This window comes from Canis lupus, chromosome 7 (genome assembly GCF_048164855.1).
Source record: "Canis lupus baileyi chromosome 7, mCanLup2.hap1, whole genome shotgun sequence".
NCBI lineage: Eukaryota > Metazoa > Chordata > Mammalia > Carnivora > Canidae > Canis > Canis lupus.
In genome coordinates, this window is record NC_132844.1 from 29,058,390 (window position 1) to 29,086,230 (window position 27,841).

A 27,841-nucleotide genomic window follows, 5' to 3' on the forward strand; every position below is an offset into this window, starting at 1 on the left:
AAAATAAACAAAGTGAGGCTGTCACTTTAAGAAAAACAATTAATATTCATCATTATAGATAATAAATTTTGAGCTTCCAAGAAAAAATTAGAATTTTAGTTTTAAGATTTTACTTATAAATAACCTTTACACCCAACATGGGGCTCAGATTTAACCCCAAGATCAAAAGTCACATGCTCTAACAACTGAGACAGCCAGACTCCCCAAGAAAATTAGAATTTTGGCAAATCTGTATTTGGCTTGAAAGCTTCCCAATACCTAAAAAATTTTACTGATGAGATCTGCGGTAGTAGTGAGCAATGTGATAGTTTGTTATTGTGTTAATCTTTGGAAGATCTGCATAATTCAGTAAACTAACATTTTCAAATAACCAATCATGATGTTACAAAAGCATGTTTGTGGGCACTGGGTGGCTCAGTTGATTGAGCTACCGACTCTTGACTTCAGCTCGGTTCTTGGTTCTTTATCTCAGGGCCTGAGTTCAAACTCTACCTCATGCCCAGCAAAAACCAACCAACCGAACAAACAGAATCTTGTTTGGATAAAAGATGCATTCAAAGTACAAGACAGATCAGCAGATTTTCATGAAACAGAATATGAAAGGTTCATTGATTCGGTTTCAGCTTCCATAATACAACTAATTTTTTTTTAAACTACAGCTTATTGAGTTTTGGTGTAGTATCGAAGAATATGCTTCTTAAACAACAACAGACTGCTGAAACACTCCTCCCTTTTCTAATTACATATCATCAGTCAGAACAGATTTTTTCCATATATTTTAACCAAAAGAAAAAAAAAAACAAAATGGATTGAATGCAGCAGATATGAGCATTCTGCTCTGTACTGTGGGACCAGACATTAATGAAATTGCAGAAAAATAAAACAATGCTACTCTATTCACCAAATTTTTTAATGTGTTGGCAAAGAGTTACTTTCATAAAATGTTATCTATGCTAACGTGATAATTGAGCCACCCAGGCATCCCAGGATCCTCAATATTTTTAAAGAGTATAATAGGGTCTCAAAACCAAAGCATTTGAGAACTGCTAATCTAACATCAGATATGAAGATTACAGATATTTTAATAAAATGTTGAAAAGGACTAATGTCTTGGGGCACCTGGGTAGATCAGCTGGGTAAACATCAGACTTTTGATTTTGGCTTAGGTGATGATCTCAGGGTTGTGGAATCAAGCCCTGTCTGGCACTATGTTCAATGGGAGTCTGCTTCTCTGCATGTGTGCTTGCTCTCCCTCTCTCTCTCAAATAAATAAATTTTAAAAATTTTTTAAAAAGTACGTATGTCTCCCTAATTTTATTTTAAAAAACCACACACACACAACTTTTTTTTTTTAACCAGAAAAAAAAAGAGAGAGGGAGAGAGAGAGAGAGAGAGAGTGCACATGTTGAGGGAGGTGCAGAGGGAGAGGGAGAGAAGTGGACTCCCTGCTGAATGTGGAGCTTGACACACGCTCAATCTCAGGACACTAAGATCACAACCAGAGCAGTAATCAAGAGTTGGTTGCTTAACTGACTGAGCCACCCAGGTGCCTTCCCCTCTCCTCAAACTACTCTAGAAAATAAGAAGTCATTCCTTGATTACTGTTGACATAACCACATATTTCTAATACGGAAAAGAATTCTCAAAGGTATAAGTATTAGATATTAGGGTCAATTTTCCATGAAATAAGTAAAAAGAGTCTACAAACACTAACTGCTGAAGTTATTAATAGTAATCACTTTTGGGACAATATAATGAAGGCTCCCTTAAGTTATAATTAAAATAAATATTTGCTTAAAATGTATTATATGCAAGATATAGAAAGAGGAAAAGTGGGGAACAAATATGATTTTGTCTTCATCAATATTCTCAGGTAATTTAAAAATTTGGTACAGTAATGGGGGAAGTATTATAATGGGCCTTGGTAGGATATGTACTTTTAAAATAACATTAAACACAGCTATTGTTTTATAATACAAATTATAAAAGGTAAGGCTTGAGAAAATCTTGGCTGGTAGGAATACAGAGATGGTAGAGTAAGAAAGTACTGAAAGAAATCACATAAACAAAAGGTTGAGAAAACACTGGTCTAATGAGATTACAAATTAGGTTCTTCCCAATTTAAGTCTACTATGACTTAATCCCTCCCATCTTGCTGAATCACCTATCAGTGACAAAGACAAACAATGTTGAATGCTTGGAAGGGAAGAAAAGAATGGGAAAGTTTAAGAGTAAAAGTCAGTACACTTTTTTTCAATAAAGACCCAGATAATAACTATTTTAGGCTTTTGAGCCATATATATTACTTTAGCATATTCATTTTCTTTTATGGGTTTTTAAAAAAGTCAGACTCCTTACTACCCGATGAGCTGTTTGCCCACTCCTATACTGATAAGTTTAGACCACTCTGACATCCCAGCAGGTGTTTCTGTGAAAAGCCAGAGGCAGAATAAAGGCCTCTGGTTTAAGGATGGAAAATCTCAAAAACAGAAACTGCGGATAGTTTATGTACTAATTGGGGACAATATAGGCAATGAACTATAAAATTCAATTATTAATAATTCAATTTCAACTGAATAAAGTAATAAAGAAAAATGTGAGCTTGGCAGATCATAATGAAAACTCACTAGTTATCTACCAACCATAGTTCTTACAAAATCCCAAAATAGTAGTGTTTTCTGCTAATGACTTTTTAGAAATAAATATGCTTTTCCAAGGCAGAAATTCTCCGTATCTTACTACTTTTGTTCTTCAATTCTGAATGTTCATACATTGTTGTTCTACATAGCTCACCAAAGTTTAGAACTCAAAAGAATTCAGACCATTTCTTTAAAAATGAAGAGACTGATAATAAATTAAGTCCCGCCAATGAAACACTTCACTCATGATTTGTTAACTGTTTTCATCTGTAATAAAAAAGTACTAGAGAATGTCACAGTGACTGAATATCTGGCTTTCAAAGAGCCAACTCTGCTAAGGGTCTGACATACATCATCAAATTGCCAAACCAAGTAAAGGTAAGTTTCATCAGAACAGAGATAACAGCTTGGTAGAAGGCCTGGGTCTCAGAGTCCTGCCTTACTTAGAACCAGCAATGATTATCTCTTTTAATAGGTTAGAATTTTTAAAGATTCTATGAAATAATCTGTTTCAATTCCCTGTGTTCCTATGCAAATCAATAACCCTTTTTCTTCTTTTTCAAAATTCTGTCAAATTCTACCCTTTAAAAAAGGAACTTAATTCAGGGCATCTGGGTGGCTCAGTTGATTGCCTGCCTCTCAATTTCAGCTCAGGTCTTGATCTCAGAGTCTTGAGTTCAAGCCCTGCATGAATTGTACATAATTATGTATTGTACTTACCAGTTCATAAAACAAAAGAATTCAAGTTAAATTCAATTTTAAAAGTAACTATGCATCAGGAATCTATGATTTCCAAAGAATTCCTCATATTAATATTATTAATGTTTTACCTGACTCATATGGAATGGAAAACAGAAGAGTATGAGGTCCAGTGTGCTTCTCTGCACAAGTACACTTGAGTCCTGCACCGAAGTACTTACTGCTTCTACCTGAAATAAGAGAGCCTTTAATATCTATTGTCTATTACACTGGGAAAGATTTACCATGCAAACAGAATGCTTCATTTTCTCCAACAAATACTTCTGTATGCTTCTTTCTTATCACTAATTAAATGTATTTACATTATTTTGAATAGGTAAATATATTATGATGGTTTAGAAAAAATTAAGGCACACACAAGAGTATACAGCAAAAAGTTCTCTACCACATTTGTCCCCAAACTACTCAATTTCCTTTTTACATGCAACCAGCATTACTAATGAATATTTTCTGCAAAACTAAGTAAATAGGAGACACATGCATGTATCTCAGATTTTGCCTTTTTTTTAACAATATATTTTGGAGATCTTTCCTTAACACTACATAAAGAGCTTCATTATTTCTTTATGGACAAAGAAATACTCTATTTCATAGATGAATCCTAATTTTTTAATAGGCTCCTAATGATGGATATTTATACTATTTGTACATATTTACTATCTTAAATAATGCTGCAATATACAATACAAAGATAAACAAGTATGCTTGTAGGATAAATCTAAAGTAGTACTGCTGAGTCTTTGGGTATATTTATTTGTAATATAAATAGTGTAATGCTTTCCATTAAGGTTATATAGATTTATATTCCCAGCAGCTATGTGATTTCTGTTTTTCCATATTTATCTATATTTTTTTATTTTTGCCAATCCTATTTATGAAAATTGGTATCCTGGTATAAATTTTTATTTCTATCATAAGCAATGTTAAGCATCTTTTCATATGTTTGAGTTATTTTTATTTCCTTTAGGTTATCTGTTCAAATCCATTTTTCTACTTATTAATATTTGTTTGTTTATTATAGCTTTTTGAATAATATGGAGGATAGTACTCAGGAATATGTTATAAATAGTTTTCCAATTGTGACATTTATTTTTTAAAGAAATAAAGTGATTTGTTTAAAATTTCTATTAAGTCATTTAAAGGAAATGTAACAATATGTTTTAAAATCTGCATAAAAATGGTATAGTCATTTTGGAAAATCGTTTGGCAGTTTCTCATAACCTTAAACATATACAAGAAGAAACAGGAATAAATGTCTGATCTTGGATTAGACACAATTTCTTGGATACTATCTAATACCAATAGCACAAAGATAAAATAGATAAACTGGACTTGATCAAAATTAAAATTTTTGTGCTTCAAAGGACAGTATCAAGAAAATAAGAAGATAGTCCATAGAATGGGAGAAGATATTTTTAAATCATATATACAAGGGTTTAACATCCAGAATATATAAAGAACTCCTACAACACAACAACAATAAAGAGGAATAACAGAGTTTAAATAATGGGCAAAGAATCTGAAGAGATATTTCCTGGAAGAAGATATAAAGATGCCAATAACCAGGAGAAAATATGTTCAATGTCATTAGTCATTAGGGAAATACAAATCAAAACCACAATGAAATAATACTTAAACCTGCTAAGATATCTATTATAAAAAGACAATAACAAACGTTAAAAAGGATGTGGAGAAATGGGAATCCTTATATGTTGCTGGCAGAAATGTAAATTGGTGCAGTCACTTTGGAAAAGTTTGCCAATTCCTCAAAAAGTTAAACCCAGAGGTACCATATGATGTAGCAATTCCACTACTAAATGAAGTGAACACCTATGTTGACACAAAAACTTACACATGAATATTCAGAGTATTATTCAGAATACCCAAAAAACCTATCTGACAGATATATAAATTGTGGTATCATCCCTACAACGCACTATTATTCAACAATAAAAAGGAATGAAGTATTCATACATACTTCAATATGGATGAATATTAAAAATATTAGGACAAGTGAAAGAAGTCATTCATAAAAAGCTATATAGTGTATAACTGCATTTGTATGAAATGTCCAGAATAGGCAAATCTATAGAAACAGAAAGATTAGCAGCTGCCAGGGACAGAGGGGAGGGAAAAAGGTGGTGTGATTAATAACTATGGGGTTTCTTTTTAAGGTGATGAAAATGTTCTAAAAATTAGATGATAACTACACAACTTTGTGAATATACTAAAAACCCCTGAACTGTACCATTCAAAAGGATACATTTTATGGTGTGTGAATTTTATCTTAATAAAGCTGTCATTTAAAAAAAGTTAAATGTACCTTTACTATATGAACCAGAAATCCCATTCCTAGGTATTTCCCCAAGAAATAAAAACATATGTCTCCACAAACAACTGTATGCAACTTTATTCATTATTGCTCAAACCAGAAACAAATGTTCATTAATTGGTAAATGAATAAATAAACTGCAGTGCATTCATGCAAAATGATTCTACACAGCAATGTAAAGGATCATGGATATGTGCATACCCGTGGATGAACCTCACATGTGTTGCAAAAAAAATGAAAGAAACCAGACTTAATGGCTGAAACTGTATGATTCCATTTCTATAATATTCTGGAAAAAGTACAACTTTAGGAACAGAAATCAGACCAGTATTTGTAAGGGCCTGGGAGTGTAGGGGAAGAGAAGTAACTACAAAGGGGCACAGAAGAACTTTCTTGAGTGATGTAAATAGTCTTTACCTTGTTCATAATATTGGTTACTTGATGGTAGACATTTGTCAAATTCATACAACTGTACACACAAGATGTCTTCAGTATACGTTACTTATAATTTAATAAATGTAACCAAAAATCTGCATAAAAATTTCAGTCATTTCATAATCAAATGGGAAAAAAAGTACAGAATGATTAACCACAATTTTTTAAAAACACTTTTCATAATGACCTTTGAGGGTTTGCTTTTTACTTTGCTAATTTTCACAGTACAGCACTCTACAGAGATAAAAGGTTTCCTTCTGTTGTTAATCTAGAAATTAAAAAGTATAAGCAATTGATGTAATTTTTTTGGTATTATCTTGCACCATCTCCTTTGGTACTATATCTTCTTGTACAAATCCCATTACAGAATCCGGCTGTTGCTTTGTTAAAAATCCATCTTTCCTATGAGAGCTGTGACTGAGTAGAAGGTCTCTTCTGGAATCATATAATTAACGTGGCTATATTAACAATGGTCTTATCAGTTAGCAAAATGGTAATAAAGACCATTTATTTGCTTGAATAACCCATGGAAATAACATATAACCTATAATTCCATTTCCATGAAAAAAATATTTTGAAACTTTTAAAAACAATAATTAGTGACTAATTTGGTCTTTGAGTTTCCTTGATGAAAAATATCTCCACAAAAATAGGAACCCTGTTTGTGGTACAGTTCTCACTATCTGTCTGGAATAGTGTGCCTGGCTCTAAAGAAGTATGTTACGTGAGCAACCATATATAGACGTACCATTAGCTCAATATCACTGCCAATTATATAAAGTTGATCTTCCATGGAAAGCTTCCTGTTCAAATGGGCGAGAACGTATGTGATTCCTGGTAAACGTACAGCAGGACTGGTGAGGAGACTACCCCAGAGGGCACTATAGAAGGCTGACTGGTCCACTGCAGCAGCAACCTTTTCCAACAAGGTGTTTGTTCTGAGGTACAAAACAAAGTGGCTTAAGAAGACACGCATTTAGTTTCACATTGTTAAAAAAATTCTTCTTCTCCAGAAAGTATGAAAGCATTTATACTGTAGTTCTGTGCTTTGCCCTGGAGACAAGTGTGATAAACTAGAAGTGTATACTTCAGAGGACTAGATTTCAGTCCTGGTTCCCCCATTTACTAGCTGTGTTATTTGGAAAAGTCAAACTTTCTTCAGTTCTATGTCCTAATTTGTAAAATGAAGATAACAACGAAAATGCCCCAAGTCCTATACATCTCAATTAATAGTAATCCTACAGCAGAATATATTTTAATTTCTATGAAATTCTTTTTTTTTTTTTTTAAAGTAGGCTCTACACCCAGTGTGGAACCCAACATGGGGCTTTAACTCACGACCCTGAGATCTAGACACGAACTGAGATCAAGAGTCAGACATTTAACCAACTAAGCCACCCGGGTACCCCTCTATGAAAATTTTTTTTTAAAGATTTATTTATTTGAGAGTGAGAGAGCAAGCACATGTTCACATGTGCACAGGGGGAAGAGCAGAGGGAAAGGAAGAGAGAGAATCTCAAGCGGATTCCCTGAGGAGCCCAACAATCTGGAGCTTGATTTCATGACATGAGATGAGATCATGACCTAAACTGAAATCATGAGTTGGACACTTAACCCAGTGAGCCATCCAGGCGCAATAAATCTTTCACCTTTTACTAAAGATTTCCGTGGAGAGCCACCCAGGTGCACCACCTCTCGTTTTTTTTGTTTGCTTGTTTTTGTTTTTAAGGAGACTCCATGCCCAGTGTGGAGCCCAATGTAGGCCTTGAAATCAGAACCCTGTGAGATCAGGGCCTGAGATGAAATCAAGAGTCAGGCACTTAACAAAATGAGCCAGTCAGGTGATTCCACCCCCACCCCATAAATTCTTAAAGGTTATTTTCCAAATGTTTCCTTCTCTTTGAAATCGTATTATGTAATTCACAAAATTTAAAAAGTTTGTTGGAGATTCTAGCAGGGGAATATAGGCTAATCATTTATCTCTGACCAAAAAATGGTCCTCCTCTATTATAGAAGGTCGCTGCTCTGATCAAGCACACAGCTTTGGGAGGGACACACCTGGAAGAGTGAAGGAAGGGGACACCTGCCTACTCAACCAGGTCAGCTGAATCAACCCTAGTTATCATGGGGTGACAGATGTCATAGCCAGATTGCCCTCATTTCCTGTAATTCATTAAACTTTGATAAATCAGACCTCTAACAAAATTATTACTTAGAAGTAACGATTATCTTCTAAAATAAATTACTTTTGATTTGTTTCAAACTAGAATAACATAATACACAAAAATATATTACATTGTAGTACAGTAGAGTCAGAATCAGAAGAACCTGATGATGTGCTCTACTGTTTACTTGCCATGTGACTTAACCTAACACTATACTCCCTTCTGGCCTTAATGTATCTATGGCTTAAAAGAACATGTTTATAAATCCCTTTATTAGAATTTGTGTGGAATAACTGTTAAAACACAATGCTATGGTCTGAAGGTCTCCTCAAAAGTCATGTTAAAACCCTAACCCCCCAAAATAATGACATTAGGAGAGATAGAGCCTTTGGGAGGTGCTCAAGTCATGAGGGTGAAACTCTCATGAGTGAGATTTGTGTTACTATGAAAGAAAACCCACAGAACTCCATAGTCCCTTCTACTGTGTGAGGTCACAGGGAGGAGAGTCCAATTATGAAACCAGGAAGAGGGCCCTCACCAAAACATGACTGTGCTGGTACTGATACTGGACTTCCAGCCTTTAGAACTGTGACAAATTTGTTGTTTATAAGCTACCCAATCTGTGGTATTTTGTTATTGCATCTTAAACAGAAGACACATAATGAGATACACCATAGATACTACATTCATAAAAATCATTATGTCAAAATTTTAACTGTATCTAGCAGACTTATAAAGTATTTCCCTTAGAATATAACAATTAGAAACAAAGCTGATTTATACACTAAATGAAATATCATGTTTCTAAAATTGTAAGTAAAAAGGTAAACAAAAGAAAATGATAAGTTTTGAGACAAAAAATAGATTTTCTCCAAGTAGGTTAGGAAGGTAATCCAGTATTTTCAGAATTAGATTCATACTATATTACAAGAATATATAACCACAATAAAAGAGAGTAGCTGGTCAATGTACCAAAGTAAAGTATTTAAATTTAAATCATTAAATGTACTCATAAAATAAGCTTGGCATTTTCTGTTTTTTTCCACCTGAATTTATAATTTCCTTTTTGGTAAGAATATCAGTAATAAGCTATTAAAGACAGTTAATGCTATCGTGCACTGTCTATAAACTTTCTAAAAAATAACACACTCCAAAATAGATTAAATCATTTTCTTTAAAAAGTTAAAATATCAAAAAAATAAATAAATAAAAATAATGAGTTAAAATATCAAGAGCATCATGTCAATAGTTAGCAAAACAGCACTGTACTTGGTATTAGGTTCTTTTCTACCATTGATTATTTATTTATTTATTATTATTTTTTAATTAATTTATTTGACAGAGAAAGAGACCACAAGCAAGGAGAGCAGCACAGGGAGAGGGAGAAGCAGGGACCCCATGACGCAGGGAGCCTGATACATGGCTTGATCCTGGGACTCTGGGATCATGACCTGAGCCGAAGGCAGATGCTGAATCGACTGAGCCATCCAGGTGACCCACCACTAATAATTTAAAAACTGTTGGCATATGGCCCAATTTCCCATTCTTTTATTAATTTAAGTTCCTATGTTTTGATTATTATTTTAAATTATGGGTTGCAATTTTTTTCATGACTTAAATGTGCTACGCACTGGACTAAGTGATTATTACAACAGAATGCACTATGTATAATGTTTGTTTTGTAGATGAGGAAACTGAATAAAGTTCTCAAATGGTGAAAAAGCGTTCCTAAGCTGTCCAGTCCATCAAGCCAGGATTTGAACCCAGTCCCTCGGCCTCTCAAGTCTGTGCTCGTACTACCTACCTATATTTTCATTGTAATATACAAACTAAATATACTACTTTCTTTTTTTGTTTTTTTGGCTATAGAAACCTTCAGGTCATATACTGAAATGCATAGAATAATTAGTTTTTATGACGTTAAAACATTAATCCGAGGATGCTTGCTGACAAATCCATGATTTTTTTTTTTTTATTTTTTTTTTCAAATCCATGATTTTGATCGCTTAGCTGCACCACCAGCAGTCCTGCCTTACCTCTCATAGTACTCCGATCCTTCTTCTAAGCCAGGCAGAATGCCAGTTAGCAGTCCTTGTAGACCAGGCTTCAGGGTCTTACCCAAAGGCAAGTAATATATCTCGTACAGACTCAGCAACGTTGGCTTCACAGACATGGCAGCATTTGCAAGAAGAGGAAATAACCCAGAACTGTTTCCAAAAATAGAAACAAAAGGGAGTGGGGAGAGGCACATTAACTACAAAGTATCAATTCACATATATATATTCATGAATCTTGATTTGTATTTTGAGGAAAGAAGTACTACTGATCAGCTCAAAATGCTATCTATATATTGATGACTTCTACATCCATTTAACCAATCCAGGTCTCTCACTTAAGCTTCATATTCACAAACCCAGTAGCTACACAGTTATTTCACCAAGTCTTCAAATTTCACAATTTCAAAATATGGCATCACCATCCATCTGGCTGACCAAAAATCTATACATTTAGGAAGATCCTTGACTCAAAATAATCTTCTTCATAATCAATCACCAAGTTTTCTCTCCAAATCATTCTTCTAGATATTTTTTTGAATATTATAAATTATCTCTACCAGACTTTTCCTTAGAAGACATAACCATTATATAGAGCTCAGTTATCATGACTTGCCAGGTATCGCTTCAGTATTATCCTGAAGCACTTGTTGTCAGTAAAACCTTTCATTAGTTTCCTATTGCCTTTCAGATAGTTTAATGTAGCTTTTAATATTCTTTAAAAGACTTTATTTATTTGAGACAGAGAGAGAGCGTGCAGGAGCTCGAGCATGTGCACATGCTGGGAGGAGAGGCAGAGGGAGAAGGAGAAGCAGATTCTTCGCTGAGCAGGGAGCGAGACACAAGGCTCCCAATCCTAGGATTCTGAGATCATGACCCAAGCGGAAGGCAGATCTTTAACCGACTGAGCCACCCAGGCACCCTACTTTTGACATTTTTTGACATTTTGTTACTACATACCTCTGTACAGCCCACATAAACTTGCCAATTTTGCTCTTGTACCTTCCGCTCCAACTATACTGAAGAAATTCCTTTTCAGGTTTGTTTTAGAACCTTCCATGCTCTTTTTAGTATCCAGACCTTTCCACATGCTGCTCTGACAGGTTCAATTCCATATTCCCATACTTACATCTTTTTTTGTTGCTTGGCTGACTCCGATACTTTCAGGAATTAACTTAAGCTATTTCCTGGAGGAGGCCGTCTCCTAATTAGACTACGTTAGGCTACCTATTTTGTGTTCCTATAGTACCTGATACTTACTGATTCTAGTAAGTAATTCTGTACTTATAGAGAAATTCTAACAGGTAAAGCTGTAAGTATCAGAAAGCAAGGGACCATGACTATCTTTTTGTTTCTGTATCCTAAGGCCTTAGCACCAAGTCCTCTTGCATTTAAGTACTTAACAAATACATTAAGAATCTCTTGCTCCTAGTTTATATAATAAATAGAGGTCATCAAGACAAAACTCCCTTAGTTTCACACTTTTCTGCCTCCAATTTTAGGTAGTCTGATCCAAATTTACAGTTGAAGCCTCCTGAAAGCTACCATGCTCCAAAAGTCCCAGGCCCAATGCTGGCCTTTGCCAGGGCTATGCTTCATCCATTCCTCCCCCCTCCCCCCCATAACTTCTCTCTCTCTCTCTCTCTGTTTTTCATGAATAAATAAATAAAATCTTAAAAAAAAAAAAGGAAAATCTACCACTCCTGAAACTAACAATACACTACATATTACATAAATACCAGAAACCATAAAATTCTTAGAAGGAAACATAGGGGAAGAGCTCCTTGACATTGGTCTTGGTAACGAATTTTTGGATATGAAACCTAAAGCAAAAAAAAAAAAAAAAAAAAGAAACCTAAAGCAATAAAAGCAAAACAAACAACTAGGACTACATCCAACTAAAAAGCTAGTGCACAGTAAAAGATGATCAATAAAATGAATAAGTAATTATGGAATGAGAGAAAATATCTGCAAACCACATATTTAGATATAAGGAGTAAATATCCAAAATTAATATAAGGGACTCATATCTCTCAATACAAAAAAACCTCAAATAGTCCAATTAAAAAACGAGCAAAGGATCTGGATTCATATTTTTCCAAAGAAGATATTGGAATGGCCAATACAAACATGAAAAAGTATTTAACATCATTAATGATCAGGGGAATATAAATCAAAAACGCAATGGGGTATCACCTCAAAACTGTTAGAAAGGCTATTATCAAAAAGACAAGAGATAACAAATGCTGGCAAGGATGTGGAGAAAAGAGAGCCCCTTGTATGCTGTTGGAGAGAATGCAAATTGATACAATTATGGAAAACAGTAAGGAGGTCCTTCAAAAAATTAAAAATAGAACTACAATATAATCCAAAAATCTCACTTCTGGATATATACCCTAGAGGAAATGAAATCAGGATCTTGAAAAGATGTCTGTACTTCTATATTTACTGCAGCATTATTTACAATAGCCAAGACACTGACAGATGAGTGGATAAACTGTCACACATGCTTATGCACACACAAGTGCACACACACACATACATGCACTCTGAATGGAGTATTTGGTCATAAAAAAAAATGAAATCTTGACATTTGTGACAATATGGATGAACCTGAGGGCATTATGCTAAGTGAAATAAATAAGTCACACAGAGGAAAACAAATATCGTATGATCTCACTTAAATGTGGAATCTAAGAAAACCAGCTGCATGAAAACAGAGTAGAGAGACTGGTGGTTACCTAGGTGATGGGGGGAGGAGAAGTGGGTGAAGCTGGTCAAAGGTACAAACTTCCAATTACAAGATAGATAAATTCTGGAAATGTAATATACAGGATGGTGTCTATAGTTAACAATACTGTATTTAAAGGTTAAGAGAGTTGACCTTAAAAGTTCTCATCATAAGAAAAGAAATCATAACTGAAGTTATGATGGATGTATTGACTAAACTTATGGTAATCATTTCATAGTATGTACATATATCAAATAATATGCTGTATGCCATAAACTTATACAATGTTATAGTCAATTACATCTCACTAAGGATGAGAATTTCACATATATATGAAAAAAAGAGAGAATGAGTGACCTGGAAGTTAGGTAAGAGGAAATTATCCAGAATACAACACAGACAGACAAGAGGTTTTAAAACAAGAGAGGATAAGAGATGGGAGAGCCAGAGTGAGAAGATCTAACACATGTTTACTCATAGTTCTAAAAAGGGGAGAGAGAACAGATGGAGTAAAGGCAATTTGAAGAGATTCAGAATTGATAAAAGTCACTAATTCATAGACTTAAAAATCCCAATAAATCCCAACCAGGATAAATAAAATGATACCTCCCTTAAATACATCACATAAAAAAAATAATTTTATGTGTCATTTGGTACTAATGACAAAAATGTGGAGGAAAGGCTCTTATGGATAAGGTAACTAGGTAAGTATTCTCTGAGGATTTGATATTTAACCAGAGACCTGGATTAGAGCATCACAGGGTGAGGGAAACAAAAAATTAAGGAAGAATAAATAAAAAGAACTGTGTCACAGAATGGAGTAATTTGGATGGAAAGTGGAAGGAGCTGGAGGTAATTGACACAGGCAGGACCAAAGTATATAAAACTTTAGAAGCCACAGTAGGGACTTTGAATTTTACTTCTAAGTAACAGGAAGAACTCAATGGAGGTTTTCCCAGGGGAATGACATCTATTTAATGTATTAAAAATTTTACTCTGGTACTGTGGGGAGAAAGGGCATAAAAAGATAAGAACAGATATTACATGCATGCTAGAAGGCCAATGACAAAGACTAAGCTAGAGATAATTTACCTAAGAATAGATGCTGTCAGTCAGGGTGAAAAAAGTAAGTGCACTGGAACATCTATCAGAACAATAGCTAACATTTATTGAGTACTTCTATATGTTGCACATTGTTCTAGGCACTTTATACGTATTTACATTTTTAAATCTATTAACAATCCTGTGAAACTGGTAAACTTATTCTCCTTTTGCAAATGAGAATACACACAGAGAGGTGAAGAAAATGATCCATGATCAAAGAGCTGGTGAGTGGTAAAGATAAACCATTTTGATCCCACAGCTTCTGTTCTTTACCATTATGAGACCTAGCTTTTAGTGACAGAAGGTACATGAGAAGAATATGGGCAAAAGAAAACAAGATATTAAGTGTAATCTTTTGGATTTCAGGCTTGTATAAATGGATGGAAAATGATGCCATTTACTGAACTTTAGTACACTTGCAGAAGGCGGGGTTTATAGAAAATGAGTTTAGTTTGGAAGAGAGTGAGTTTCAGCTGCTTTTATAGAACCACACAAAAAATGGCGAGTAAGCCAGAAGTTTAAAGCAGAAGCCAACACTGGTGATACCGAGTTGGGAGTTAGCACTTAAAAGAATAAACCATGGATGTGGATAAGCTTATCCAACAAAAGAATACAAAGTGAAAAACATAAGACTAAGCAATCTTTAAGAAATTCTGTATGTCCATATGAAGACTGAAAAAGTAAACTGCAGAATGTAAGCCAAGAGAAAAAAAATACTTCAGGGAAAGAATGATTAACTACATTGAAAACTACTAAGAGATAAAGGTCTCTTATTTTTTCTCATCATAGTCCTTAAGTTTAAAAAGGCAGATAGCAGTATAGTCTCAACAATTCTAAACAAAAACTTGCCATAAATGACAAAGAAAAAAAAAACTTACATAAAGGAATAGCCTAAATTTTTCTGAAGCATTTAACTATCAAAATATTTGACATTGATCTAAAAACTTCCATTATTAAGGAGTTTTCAATATTTTAGTTTTTACTGCATAAAACATGAAACAGTTGAAAATATTTTTAATTTATATATAAATAATAAAATTATTCTTACCTGTATAAAAAAAGATCTTTGGCAAGTCTCTTAGGACCAATGATTTTGAAGATAATTTCATATGTTTCAAGTGCCTTTCGATGAACTCCACCTGGTAATGCTGGATGTAGGCATTGAGCTAGGCGTTTGCCTATGGTCAGCTTTTTGGGTACTACTTGGTACTTTGCATTATTTTGTAAAACCTTGAAGAAAACATTGTAATTCAGTTGAGGAAAACAAAAATATATCTTTTATTTCCATTTTCTAGCACAGAATTATCAAAAATCCTTATAGGACTTCTTTAGGCTCTAAATATTTATAAAGGATGCCAAATTACTCTTGCCTCAGTCAGTTATATCTATCAGTATATGCCATATTTAAAATTAAAACTGAGGATGTAAAAAAATTATTCTGTTAAAAACTAAACCCACCACATGGTAACAGAAACAGCATTTTTATGTTAAAAAAAATCACAGTATTTTGCCAACAAATTTATTCACAAAAGAAGGAAAGGATTTAGATTTTTGCTGATCTCTAATGTCAGTCAGCCTTAAATCTATTTTTGATATGCTGAAAGATATGAAGGAAATTGAATCTCAACATAAATGTAGGTGGAGGAGGGACAACCATTGCTTTAGTATATCATATAATATCAAGGAATTCTAATGCTTAAAAGAATCTACTTAAGATTATAACTGCCCATTTGTTTTTGCTAATTTAATATCCCAAGTGGACCAAATACAACTAACTGTATTTATTCAAACATAGTATTTCTTTAGAGATAATGGTCAGATCAGAATTTATAGACAATTCTATTTTATAAACCACCTAAGGAGATTTGTTAAACAACAAAAAGAACTTTATAAGTAAGTTCTTCTAAGTATTAAAGTGTTGCTAGAACACTACAGAATAAACACTCAGAATAAAAACAGTATAATATGCTAGAATTGGAATTTAGAAGAAATATAAAAAGTCATTTATTTTACAAAAAAGAACAGAAGTTAAAATACATAAAATGACCCGCCAAAGGTACCACAATAGAAAAGTCAGGACTAGATCTCCCAAATCAATCAATCAATCAATCAATCAATCAATCAATCAATCATTCATTCATTCACGGCACAGAGAGAGAAGCAGAGACACAGGCAGAGGGAGAAGTAGGCTCCCTGTGAGGAGCCTGATGTGGGACTCGATCCTAGGACCCAGGGATCATGACCTGAACCAAAGGCAGATGCTCAACCACTGAGCCACCCAGGTGCCCCTAGATCTCCCAGTTTATAACAAAAGTAAAGGTTTGAACTGAGGTACAATTAGAGATACCATTTTCAATGTTCTTCCAACTACAATCTTTTAATTCATTGGATGCAAAGAATGTAAATAAAATTAAATCTATAAATGAAAAGCAAGTTAAGGGTAAAACATCAGGAATAATACAGCTATGAAAAATATTTTTCAACTAGCTACTTCTGTTAACAAAATATTAATTTGAATTTTAAACACAAAGCCAAGAGTCAATATTTACATATTTTAATTTGTTTTTTAAATAATCTCCACACCCAACGTGGGGGGTCAAATTCTAGATCCTGAGATGAGGAGTCACATGTTCTTCCAACTGAGCCATCAGGCACCCTAATATTTACATATATTTTAAGGAAAAGTATAATTATCTCTGCAGAAGAAAATTTAATGATCTATAACACAAAATGTTTTGATGAAAAAACTATTAAAACCAAATTAAATTTAAAAAGAAGAGTAAAATATAGCATCATTTTTTTAAAAGGATTTTATTTATTTATTCACGAGAGACAGAGAGAGAGAGAGAGAGAGGCAGAGACACAGGCAGAGGGAGAAGCAGGCCCCATGCAGGGAGCCCTACACAGGACTCGAGCCTGGGTCTCCAGGATCACACCCTGGGCTGAAGATGGTGCTAAACCTCTGAGCCACCCAGGCTGCCCTATAACACCATTTTCTAAAGGCATTTCTGAATTTAAAAACTTGTATAAATTTAGTATATTAATAAACAATAAAATTTTATATTAAAACATGTATTTAAACTATCTTCAACAAATTTATATTACATATATTACATATAATCCATGCCTGTTTTACAACCTAAAGTAAGGTTTTCAATGACTTGCATATCCTACTTTGGATTATCTGGATATGGTAAAATGTTTTTGTAAATATTAAGTAAAAAAAAAAAACAACTTATGTACTCAATTATGTATATTAATTTCTGCAATTTAATAAATTGCTTTTAAATAGCATTCTTAGTAAGTCCTCAGAAAGAGACTCTTCAGGGAGCCTGAGTAGCTCAGTGATTGAATGTCTGCCTTTGACATTCCTCAGATTGTGATCCTGGGGTCCTGGGATTGAGTCCTGCATCAGATTCCCCAGAGGCAGCCTGCTTCTCCCTCTGCCTATGTCTCTGCCTCTATGTCTCTCATGAATAAATAAATAAAATCTTTAAAAAGAGAAAAAGAGAGAGAGAGAGAGAGAGACTCTTCAGAACAAGAAAGAACCTCATTACCTTTAAAGCACATTCATACTTTTGGAGTGATTTCTTGAGATTATTTTAAGAAAAATCTGACAATTTATCAAACCTCAAATGATAAATCTTAGAATTTAACATGTCAAGCATTAGTCTGTACATTTAATTTTAAGATAAATCCTTGGCACATTAAAAATGAAAGCTATTTTTAAAGCTATCAAAATAATTATCTGTAGTATGTATGAGGTGACACAGTAGGGTCCTCGTAATGTATTTTAAGACAATTTCTTTCCTAATTGTATGCTCAGCTGTATGATGTTAATACTTACTGGGAGGGTTCTCATTTCTTATCTTCTTCTCCACTCCATTTAATATTTAAAAGCATTCCAATTCAATAATAATGGCTAAAAAAAAAAAAAAAAAAAAAATTCCCTCCCAAATCCCCAATATCAAAACTCTAGGTGTGAGGTACATAGTTTGATCTAAGTTAAAAAACAAACAAGTAAACAAAAAACAGTGTTAAAATTTAAACCTATGAATTGATCCAAAAATGCCATTATAATAAGGGCTTAAAACTGGACATGTTAAGAGGAAATATGCAAGGTAAACCTCCAAGGCCTAAGCAACTACTTGTCACTTTTGTAAAAAGTACTGAATATACCTAAGAATTCCTTGGATAAAAAGTTTTCCTTACTGTTCTATACCATTTGTAAAAGATATGAGTCACCACATTCTATACGCAGTTTTTAATTTTGCTATCAGAAACTGTAGAACCATATCTGATGCTCAATTACAGAAACTTATTAGCCTTCAGAGTTAGCATATTTGTTTCCTACTCTTATGTTTTTTTATTTTTTAAAAATTTTTTAAAGATTTTATTTATTTACTCATGAGAGACACAGAGAGGCAGAGACACAGGCGGAGGGAGAACCAGGCTCCATGCAGGGAGCCCGACGTGGGACTCAATCCCAGGACCCCAGGATCATGCCCTGGGCTGAAGGCAGGCATTAAACCGCTGAGCCACCCAGGCTGCCCTAGTCTTATGTTTTTAATGGCAATGATGGAATATATTTTTCAAATACTGTGTTGATTTGGCCGCAAAAATATGCCTGGCTATACAGACAGGCAACTCATAAAGTAATAGAAGTACCAAAAATAATTCTAAGCTTTAGTTATATTTTTATTATTCTTTACTTCAAATTTTAGAGAAATATAGTAAGTACAAAATGAAATTTCTGATTTTTACTTCTTTTTATGGAATGGATAAAATGGACATACCTTATTAAGTTTTCCAAGTGCTGATATCAAATCTGCCCATTCACTGGAATATTCAAAATTTTTTAGTGCTTTGTCAATTGCAGCTACATAGTTTCTGTATTTGGAGTCACTCAGTAATTCTAGCTCTTCTGTGTTCATCCTCCCACAGCGTCCCACTAGAGACAAGTTCCAAAGTCATGTAAAACCATTACCTATAAAAAAAAGTTTGCAGAAGGAATCAAAGTTACAAAGTAAAGCATTAAAATGGGCTCATATGCTCTTGCTACAAAACTAGTGGATAACTTTAAAATATTTCGTGGGTTAGAAGTGGTCAAAATTGGTCAGCTACCATGTAAAGTCATGAACTATTACAGACAGCTTCAAAGATAATATTCTTATGTTTATTCCCAGGAATTGGAAAATGACCGTGAGAATGAAAGGAGAGGAAAGACCAGGAAATATTGATACTTCAGTTTAGAAATCACGTTATTTCTCTTTTTCTGATATAACATTTGTGATAGACATATTCCTCTGCTTTGCTTTGATATTAAAATACACTAAGACTGGTTGGATTGGAAATATCAAAGACATGCAAAAAAAAAGAACAGGAAAAAATTAATTACTTGGAGATCATCTCATTTTATTAAGCAATAAATGAGCACACAGTATAAAGGAACATCAGCTATTTGGAATTAGACCTTACTTTTAATAAAAAAAATACATAGTTCAAAACATGTTCACATATTCTTTGATATTAATTTTAAAAAATGGTTCCAAATCCTGCAGCCCGTTGGGCTGGACTTTGTAACTCTATTCTGACAAAAATAGCAAGGCAGAAGTGAATATACGTAATGGCCAAGACTAGGTCATAAAAGCACTTCAGCTTCCTCCCTTACCCTATGATCATTAGCTCTGGAGAAAGGCAGTTGCTACATGATGAAACACTTAAAGGAGCCCTACTGAGAGGTTCCAGTGAACCTGCCAATAGCTGTGTGAGTGAGCCATTTTAGAAGCAGATCTTCCATTTCCAAACAAACCTTGATTTGGCTGCAGTACCAGCATACTGACTGTAACTTCGTGAAAAGATTCTGAGTCAGAACTACATAACTAAGTCCCCATACTCATGACCTACAGTAATCTTGCTGCTTTAGGCCCCTGATTAGGGGCGTAAATTTATTACAAAGCACTAGACAACTAACAGAGTAGAGCAGTGAACAGAGCAACTAGATAACTAATAGAGATTTAACTGAGGCTCAATCTAAAACCCAATGCTGCTTCTCCTCTACTTTTCTGGTATCCTACTGGATTTTTATCGAACTCTGTACCTTTCTTTAGGATTCATGGATGTGGAGGAGGGTCTAAGAATGGGACTCACAGGATGCCAACATGATTAAATGAAAGGTAAAAATAGTCTCTTCAACAAATGGTTTTAGGATAACTGGATAGCCACATGTAAAATAATGAAGTTGACTCCTTCCTCATATCTACACAAAAATCAACTCAAAAATGGATGATAGATCTAAATGTAACAGGTATAAAAATCTTAGAACACAGGAATAAGTTTTTGTGGCCTAAGGCTACACAGTCTTCCCAGAAATAATACTAAAAACATCACAAGCAACAACAACAAAAAATAAACTGGATTTCATCAAAATGAAAACCTTTCTGCTTCAAAAGATATCAGCAAGAAAGTGAAAAGAGGAAAGGACTTCCGGGGAAGATTGCAGAATGGGAGGACCCTAAGCTTACTATGTCCCACAGATTCAAATAATAGCCACATTGGTATAAATAACACAAAAAATGACCTGAAGACCAGCAGAACAAATTCTCCCCAGCTAAATGTAGAGAAGAGGCCATATTAAAGAAGGTAGGAAGGGTTGTGACAGATCAGGAGCTAAATGGACCCATGGGACTTTCCATGGGAGGGAGGGACATCTCAGGTGTTGAGAGAGGTGAGAAACAAGACTCACATCAGGGAGCCTGCATGGGGAAGATAAATGACCAGAGTATCTGGCTTTGAAAACCAGAGGGGCTAACTTTTGTGAGTTCTTACAACTGGGAGGGCTTAAATCCTGGTCCTTTAAAAATTAAGAGGCTTGTGAGAGAGCAAGGAGGGAGAGAGGAAATTGAGCCCCCCAGCCTTAAAGAGACAGCACAACAAACAGCTCCAATGAGATACAGCAAAGAAACAGCAGTTTGAAAAAAGCCTGGATATCTGGGAGATCTGCTTACTAATCTCAGAGCATGTGCTGGAGGGGCAGGGATCTTTGGGAGACTTCTTCAGTAACAAAGGAGCTGGCAGGCACAATTTCTTTCATAGATACCTGCAGGAACCAGCAGGGTAACAACAGCAGCTACCTAACTTGTTAAGAGTGCCTCCTGCCCACCATTCTCCTATGGAAACGCCCCAACCAGCCAGAACTCTATTTCAGATCTTCTCCCACAGCAGACCAGGGCAAACTTTGCTAACAACATGTGACAACCCCCACCCCCACCCCCACCCACTTCAGTGGACCATTCCTCTCCAACCCATGTACCTCAGTCCTCAGCAGCTGCAAGTTGTTCCTGCTGCTGCCAACCTTACTGACCACACATCCTGTTCTTACATTCTCCTACAGCTCTGTGCTCCCATATCTCTGGCAGACTCAAGAGAAGCCCAAGGTAGCCCCAGACTGGCTCAGTAACAAAACAAGGATCAAACACTGTCCATAACAGCAGAGAGCCATTACAGATGAATAAACAGAAGGCAAAAAGCAGCTAAGTCATATCAGCAGGGCATACACAACGCACACAGGAGATACCCCTGAAGCACAAGGTTCTGCTCAACAGGAAACAACACACCACTGGGCACTACAGGCCCTCTTCACAGGCCACTACTTTCAAGAGCAGGAGACATAGCTGACTTTTCTGCCACATATAACAGACACAAAGTTAGACGAAATGAGGCAGATGAATATATCCCAAATGAAAGAAAGGACAAAATCGCAGTGACAGCTAAATCAAGCAGAGGTAAAATATACACCTGATAAAGAATTTAAAGTAATGGTCATAGGGATACTCACTGGACTATTAAGGAAAGAGTGGAGAACCTCATGAGACCCTTAATAAAGAGACAGAAAACATAAAGAACCAATTAAAGATGAAGAACTCAATAATTGAAATTACATATGTATAAATATACATATATTTATATTAATGTATAAAATACATTAATGTATAAAAATACACTAGATGGAATAAATAATAGACTAAAGGAAGCAGAAGAATGGATCAGTGACCTAGAGGACAGAGTAATGGAAAGCACTCAAGCTGAGCAAGAGAGAGAGGAAGACATAATAAAAAATGAAAATAGATTTAGATAACTCAGTGATACCATGAAGTGAAATAACATTTGCATTATAAGGATCCCAAAAGGAGAAGAGAGAGAAAATGGGGGAATGTATTTGCAGAAATGAGAGCTGAAAACTTCCTGAATCCCAGGAATGAAACAGAAATTGAGATCCAGGAAGCACAGAGAATCCCCAACAAAATCAACCCAGGAAGTCCACATCAAGACACATAATAATTAAAGTGGCAAAAAGTAGGGATAAAGAGGGAAAGTTAAAAACAACAAGAGAAATGAAAAGTTACATACGAGGGAAACCCCTTAGGGCTATCAGCTGATTTTTTAGGAGAAATTTTGCAGGCCAGAATGCAATGAGCATGCTATATATTCAAAGTGCTGAGAGAAAAAAAAAAAAAAAAAAAAAAAACTGCAGCTAGGAATACTCTATCTAGAAGGCCTTCATTTAGAATAGAAGGAGAAATATAGAGCTCCCCAGGCAAGCAAAAGTTAAAGAAATTCATAACCACTAAGCCATCCCTACAAGAAATATTAAAGGGGGCTACTTAAGTGGAAATGAAATATCAGAAGCAGGAGTAAGTAGGAAATAAAAAAGCCATAAAAATAAGTATACTAATAAAAATCAGTCAAGGGATTTACAAAATAAAAGGATGTAAAGTATGATGCCATATACCCAAACTATGAGGGTGAGAGGGGTAAAGAATGGGTTAAGCAACTGTCAACTTAATATAGACTGCTATGTGCATAAGATGCTATATACAAACTTAACAATAACCACAAATCAAAAACCAGTAATACATATGCAAAAAATAAAGAGAAAGGAACCGACTGTATCACTACAGGAACAAACCATGAGAGAAAAGAGCAAGAGAACAGAGAACTACAAAAAGAACCATAAACCAAGTAATAAAACAGCAATAAGTACATACCTATCAATAATTACTTTGATTTATTTTGAATGTAAATACACTAAAAACTCCAATAAAGGAATAGGGTGACAGAATGGGTGAAAAAGCAACACCCATCTATATACTGCCTACAAGAGACTCATTTCAGACCTAAACATTCAAATTGAAAGTGATAGGATGGAAAAGCTTTTATCATGTGAATGGAAATGAAAAGAAAGCAAGTAAAAATACTTACACTGGGTAAAACATACTTTAAACAAAGACTGTGACAAGAAACAAAAACACTATGTGGTCATAAAAGGAATAATCCAACAAGAAGATATAACAATTGTAAGTATCTATGCACCCAATCCGGAGCACCCAAATACATAAAGCAGGTAATAAAAAACATAAAGGAAATAATTGATAATAAAAAACATACAGGAAATAATTGATAGCAATACAATAACAGGACTTTAATACCTCATTTAAGTCAATGGATAGATCATCCAAAAGGAAATCAACAAGGAAACAGTGATTTTGAAGGACACAATGGACAAGACAGATCTAATGATATTTTCAGAACATTTCATCCTAAAACACCAGAATATACATTCAAGTGCACATGGATCATTCTCCAGAAGAGATCACATATTACAGCATAAAACAAGTCTCAACAAATTCAAAAAGAAAGAAATCATATCATGCACCCTTTCTGACCACAACACTATGAAACTAGAAATCAATTCCAAGAAAAATGGGATCCCTGGGTGGCGCAGCGGTTTGGCGCTTGCCCTTGGCCCAGGGCGCGATCCTGGAGACCCGGGATCGAGTCCCACATCGGGCTCCCGGTGCATGGAGCCTGCTTCTCCCTCTGCCTGTGTCTCTGCCTCTCTCTCTCTGTGTGACTATCATAAATAAATAAATAAATAAATAAATAAATAAATTCCAAGAAAAAAATCTGGAAAGAGCACAATGAATGGAACAACCAAAAAATCAAAGAGGAAATAAAAAAATATCGGAGACAAATGAAAAAACACAATGGTCCAAAATCTTTGGGATACAACAGTTCTAACAGGGAAGTTTATAGCAATACAGGCCTACCTGGAGAAGAAAAATCCCAAACAACCTAACCTCACACCTAAAGGAGTTAGAAAAAGAATGGGCACCTGGGTGGCTTAGTCAATTAAGCATCCATCTCTTGGTTTTGACAGGTCATATCTTAGGGTCCTGAGATGGAGCCCGGCATCACATGAAGCCTCCTTGAGATTCTCTCTCTGTCCTTGCTCTCACCCATGTACACTAATAAATAAATAAATCTTAAAAAAAAAAAAAAAAGAAGTTAGAATAAGAAGAACAAAACCCCAAACCAGAAGGAAGGAAATAAAGATTAGAGCAAAAACAAACAAAAACTAAAAAAACCAACAGAACCAGGAGCTGGTTCTTTGAAAAGATCAACAAAACTGATAAACCTTTATTAGCCAGATTCATAAAAAAAGGGGAGTACTCAAAATCAGAAATGAAAGAAAAAAAAAAATAAGAACCAACACTACAGAATTATAAGGGATTATAGGATAATATTATGAAAAAATTTTATGTCAACAAATTGGACACATAGAATCCTACTGCCTCCCAAAACTGAATCAGAAGAGAAAATTTGAACAGACCTATCATTAGTAATGAAATTGAATCAGTAGCCAAAAAAACTCCCAACAAACAAAAGTCCAGGACCAGACAGCTTCACAAGTGAATTCCACCATACATTTAAAGAAGAGTTAATACCTTTTCTTCTCAAACTATTCCAAAAAGTTAGAAGGAGGAGGAAAGCTTCAAATTCATTTTAGGAAGCTAGCATTACCTGAACTACAGGTCAGTAACTCTGATGACCAGAGATGCAAAAATTATCAACAAAATATTAACAAACTGAATCCAACAATACATTTAAAAATCATTCACCACAATCAAGTGGGATTTATCTCAGGAATGCAAAAGTGGTTCAATATTTGCAAATCAATAATCTGTATATCACATTAATGAGAGGAAGGATAAACACCATATGGTCATCACAACAGATGCAGAAAAAGCATCTGACAAAGGACAACATTGTGTTCATGATAAAAACTCTCAATAAAGTAGGTTTAGAGAGAACACACCTCAACAAAATAAAGACCATATGTGAAAAATCCACAGCTAACAATATACTCAATGCTAAAAAGTGAAAGCTTTTCCTCTAAGATCAAGAACAAGACAAGGATATTCACTATTATCACTTTTATTCAACAAAGCACTGGAAATTCCAGCTGCAGCAATCAGACAAGAAAAAGAAATAAAAGGCATCCAAACTGGTAAGGAAGAAATAAAACTTTCACTATTTGCAGATGACATGATATTATATATATATATAAAAATAAACCCTAAGGATGCTACCAAAAGCCATTAAAACTAATAAAAGAAATCTACAACATCACAGAACATATAATATACAGAAATCTGTTATATTTCTCTATACTGACAATGAGGTAGCAGGAAAAATTAAGGAAACAGTTTATTTCTAATTGCACCAAAAAGAACAAAATACACAGGAATAAACTTATCTAAGGAGGTAAAACACCTGTAGTCTGAAAACTATATAACACTGATGAAAGAAATTGCAGATGACACAAACAAATCGAAAGATATTTCATGTTGGGAGATATTCATGGATTGGGAGAACCAATATTATTAAAATATCCATGCTCCCCAGAGAAATCTAGATTTAAAGATTTAATGCAAATTCCTATCAAAATACCAACAGCATTTTTCACAAAACTAGAAAAATAGTCCAAAAATTTATATTTGGAACCACAAAGGACCCCAAATAGCCCAAGCGATCTTGAAAAACAAAGCTGGAAGTTACCACAATTCCAGATTTCAAGATATATCACAAAGCTATTATAAACAAAACAATATGGTACTGGCAGAAAAACAGACATAAATGAACTGAACAGAATACAGAGCTCAAATAAACCCATGCTTATATAATCAATTATTCTATAACAAAGGAGGTAAGAAATATAATGGAGAAAAGGCAGTCTCTTTAACAAATGGTGCTGGAAAAACTGGAGAGCAACATGCAAAAGAATCAAACCGGACCACTTTCTTACAGCATACACAAAGGGAATAAAGACTTAAATGTGAGACCTGAAACCGTAAAATGCCTAGAAGAAAACAAAAGCAATAATCTGATATTGGCCATAGTAACATTTTTCTTGATATGTCTTCTCTGGCAAGAGAAACAAAAGCAAAATTAAAATTGGCACTACACCAGAAGCTTTTGTGCAATGAAAGAAACCATGAACAAAACAAACAGGTAACCTACTGAAGAGAAGAAAATATCTGTAAAATGATCCAATAGGGGTTCATTTTCAAAACATATAAAGAACTTCTATAACTCAACACCAAAAGAATCTGATTTAAAAATGGGCAGAAGGGCAGCTTGGGTGGCTCAGTGGTTTAGTGCCGCCTTCAGCCCAGGGCATGATCCTGGAGACCCGGAATCAAGTCCCACGTCAGGCTTCCTGCATGGAGCCTGTTTCTCCCTCTGCCTGTGTCTCTGGAATAAATGAATAAAATCCTTAAAAAAAAATGGGTAAAGGACTTGAATAAACATTTTCCAAAGAAGACATATGATACTGTTGGCTAAGAGACCCATGAAAAGCTGTTCAACATCAATAATCATGTAAATGTAAAGATAAACCACAATGAAATATCATCTTATATTTGTCAGAATGGCTAAAGTCAAAATGACAAAAATAACAAATGTTAACAAGGATGTGGAGAAAAAGGAACCCCCATGCACTGCTGGTGGGAATGCAAACTGGTATAGTCACTGTGGGAGACAGTATGGAAGTTCCTCAAAAATTTAAAAATAGAATTACCATATGATCTACTAGTGGGAATTTGCCCAAAGAAAATGAAAACACTAATTTGAAAAGATATATGCAAATCTATGTTTACTGCAGCATTATTCATAACAGCCAAGACACAGAAGCAAACAATGTCCATTGATAGATGAATGAATAAAGATGTGGTATATGTACCCACAATGGAGAATTACTCAGCCATAAAATGAGACCATGCCATTTGCGACAACACTGATGCACTTAGAAGATATGATGCTGAGTTTAAAAAGTCAGAGAAAGACAAACACCATGACTTTACTCATGTGGAATTTAAAAACAAATGGACAAGAGATTAAAAAAAAAAAAAAACCTCTTAAATATGGAGAACAAAATGGTGGTTACACGAGGAAGGTTGGGGTATGTGGGAAATAGATGAAGGGGATTAAGGCTACCTGTATCCTGATGAGCACGAGTAATATACAGAATTGATTATATTGTACACTTGAAACTAATACTGGATGTTAATTACAGTTAAATAAATAAATAAAATTGATTTTAAGGATGGTCACACAACTCTGTACTGAAAACTAAATTACGTGTTTTTAAATAGGTGAATTATATGGTAGATGAATTATACCTCAGTGCAGCTATCTGTATCTCTACGTATCTACATCTACATCTTTTTTTTCTATAGAATGGATCTTAGAGAATCTGTGAATTACCTTGAATTATATGC

General features: G+C 34.6%; 1 protein-coding gene, 1 long non-coding RNA gene and 1 other non-coding gene across 13 annotated transcripts in view; 2 read left to right on the forward strand and 1 right to left on the reverse strand.

Moving 5' to 3' along the window:
• DOP1A (DOP1 leucine zipper like protein A) overlaps window positions 1-27,841 on the reverse strand; it is a 108,337-nt gene that overhangs the window by 54,359 nt on the left and 26,137 nt on the right. For 8 of the 11 annotated variants that reach the window (XM_072832211.1, XM_072832207.1, XM_072832212.1 and 5 more), the window contains 5 exons: window positions 19,016-19,206; window positions 15,268-15,449; window positions 10,367-10,537; window positions 6,914-7,103; window positions 3,470-3,568 (listed from right to left, as the gene is read on the reverse strand). In XM_072832211.1, coding sequence (XP_072688312.1) covers window positions 3,470-3,568; window positions 6,914-7,103; window positions 10,367-10,537; window positions 15,268-15,449; window positions 19,016-19,153 — 780 coding nt within the window. In that variant the 5' untranslated portion in view covers window positions 19,154-19,206. Of the gene's footprint in view, window positions 1-3,469; window positions 3,569-6,913; window positions 7,104-10,366; window positions 10,538-15,267; window positions 15,450-19,015; window positions 19,207-27,841 lie in introns of those variants that run through there. The other 3 variants (XM_072832215.1, XM_072832214.1, XM_072832213.1) reach the window with 2 other exon arrangements.
• On the forward strand, window positions 7,777-7,896 carry LOC140637472 (U5 spliceosomal RNA). The gene has a single exon (XR_012034573.1). It is a non-coding gene; the product is annotated as a U5 spliceosomal RNA (small nuclear RNA).
• Window positions 8,821-10,143, forward strand: LOC140636707 (uncharacterized). Its single transcript, XR_012033914.1, has 3 exons — window positions 8,821-8,955; window positions 9,673-9,821; window positions 10,016-10,143. It is a non-coding gene; the product is annotated as an uncharacterized lncRNA (long non-coding RNA).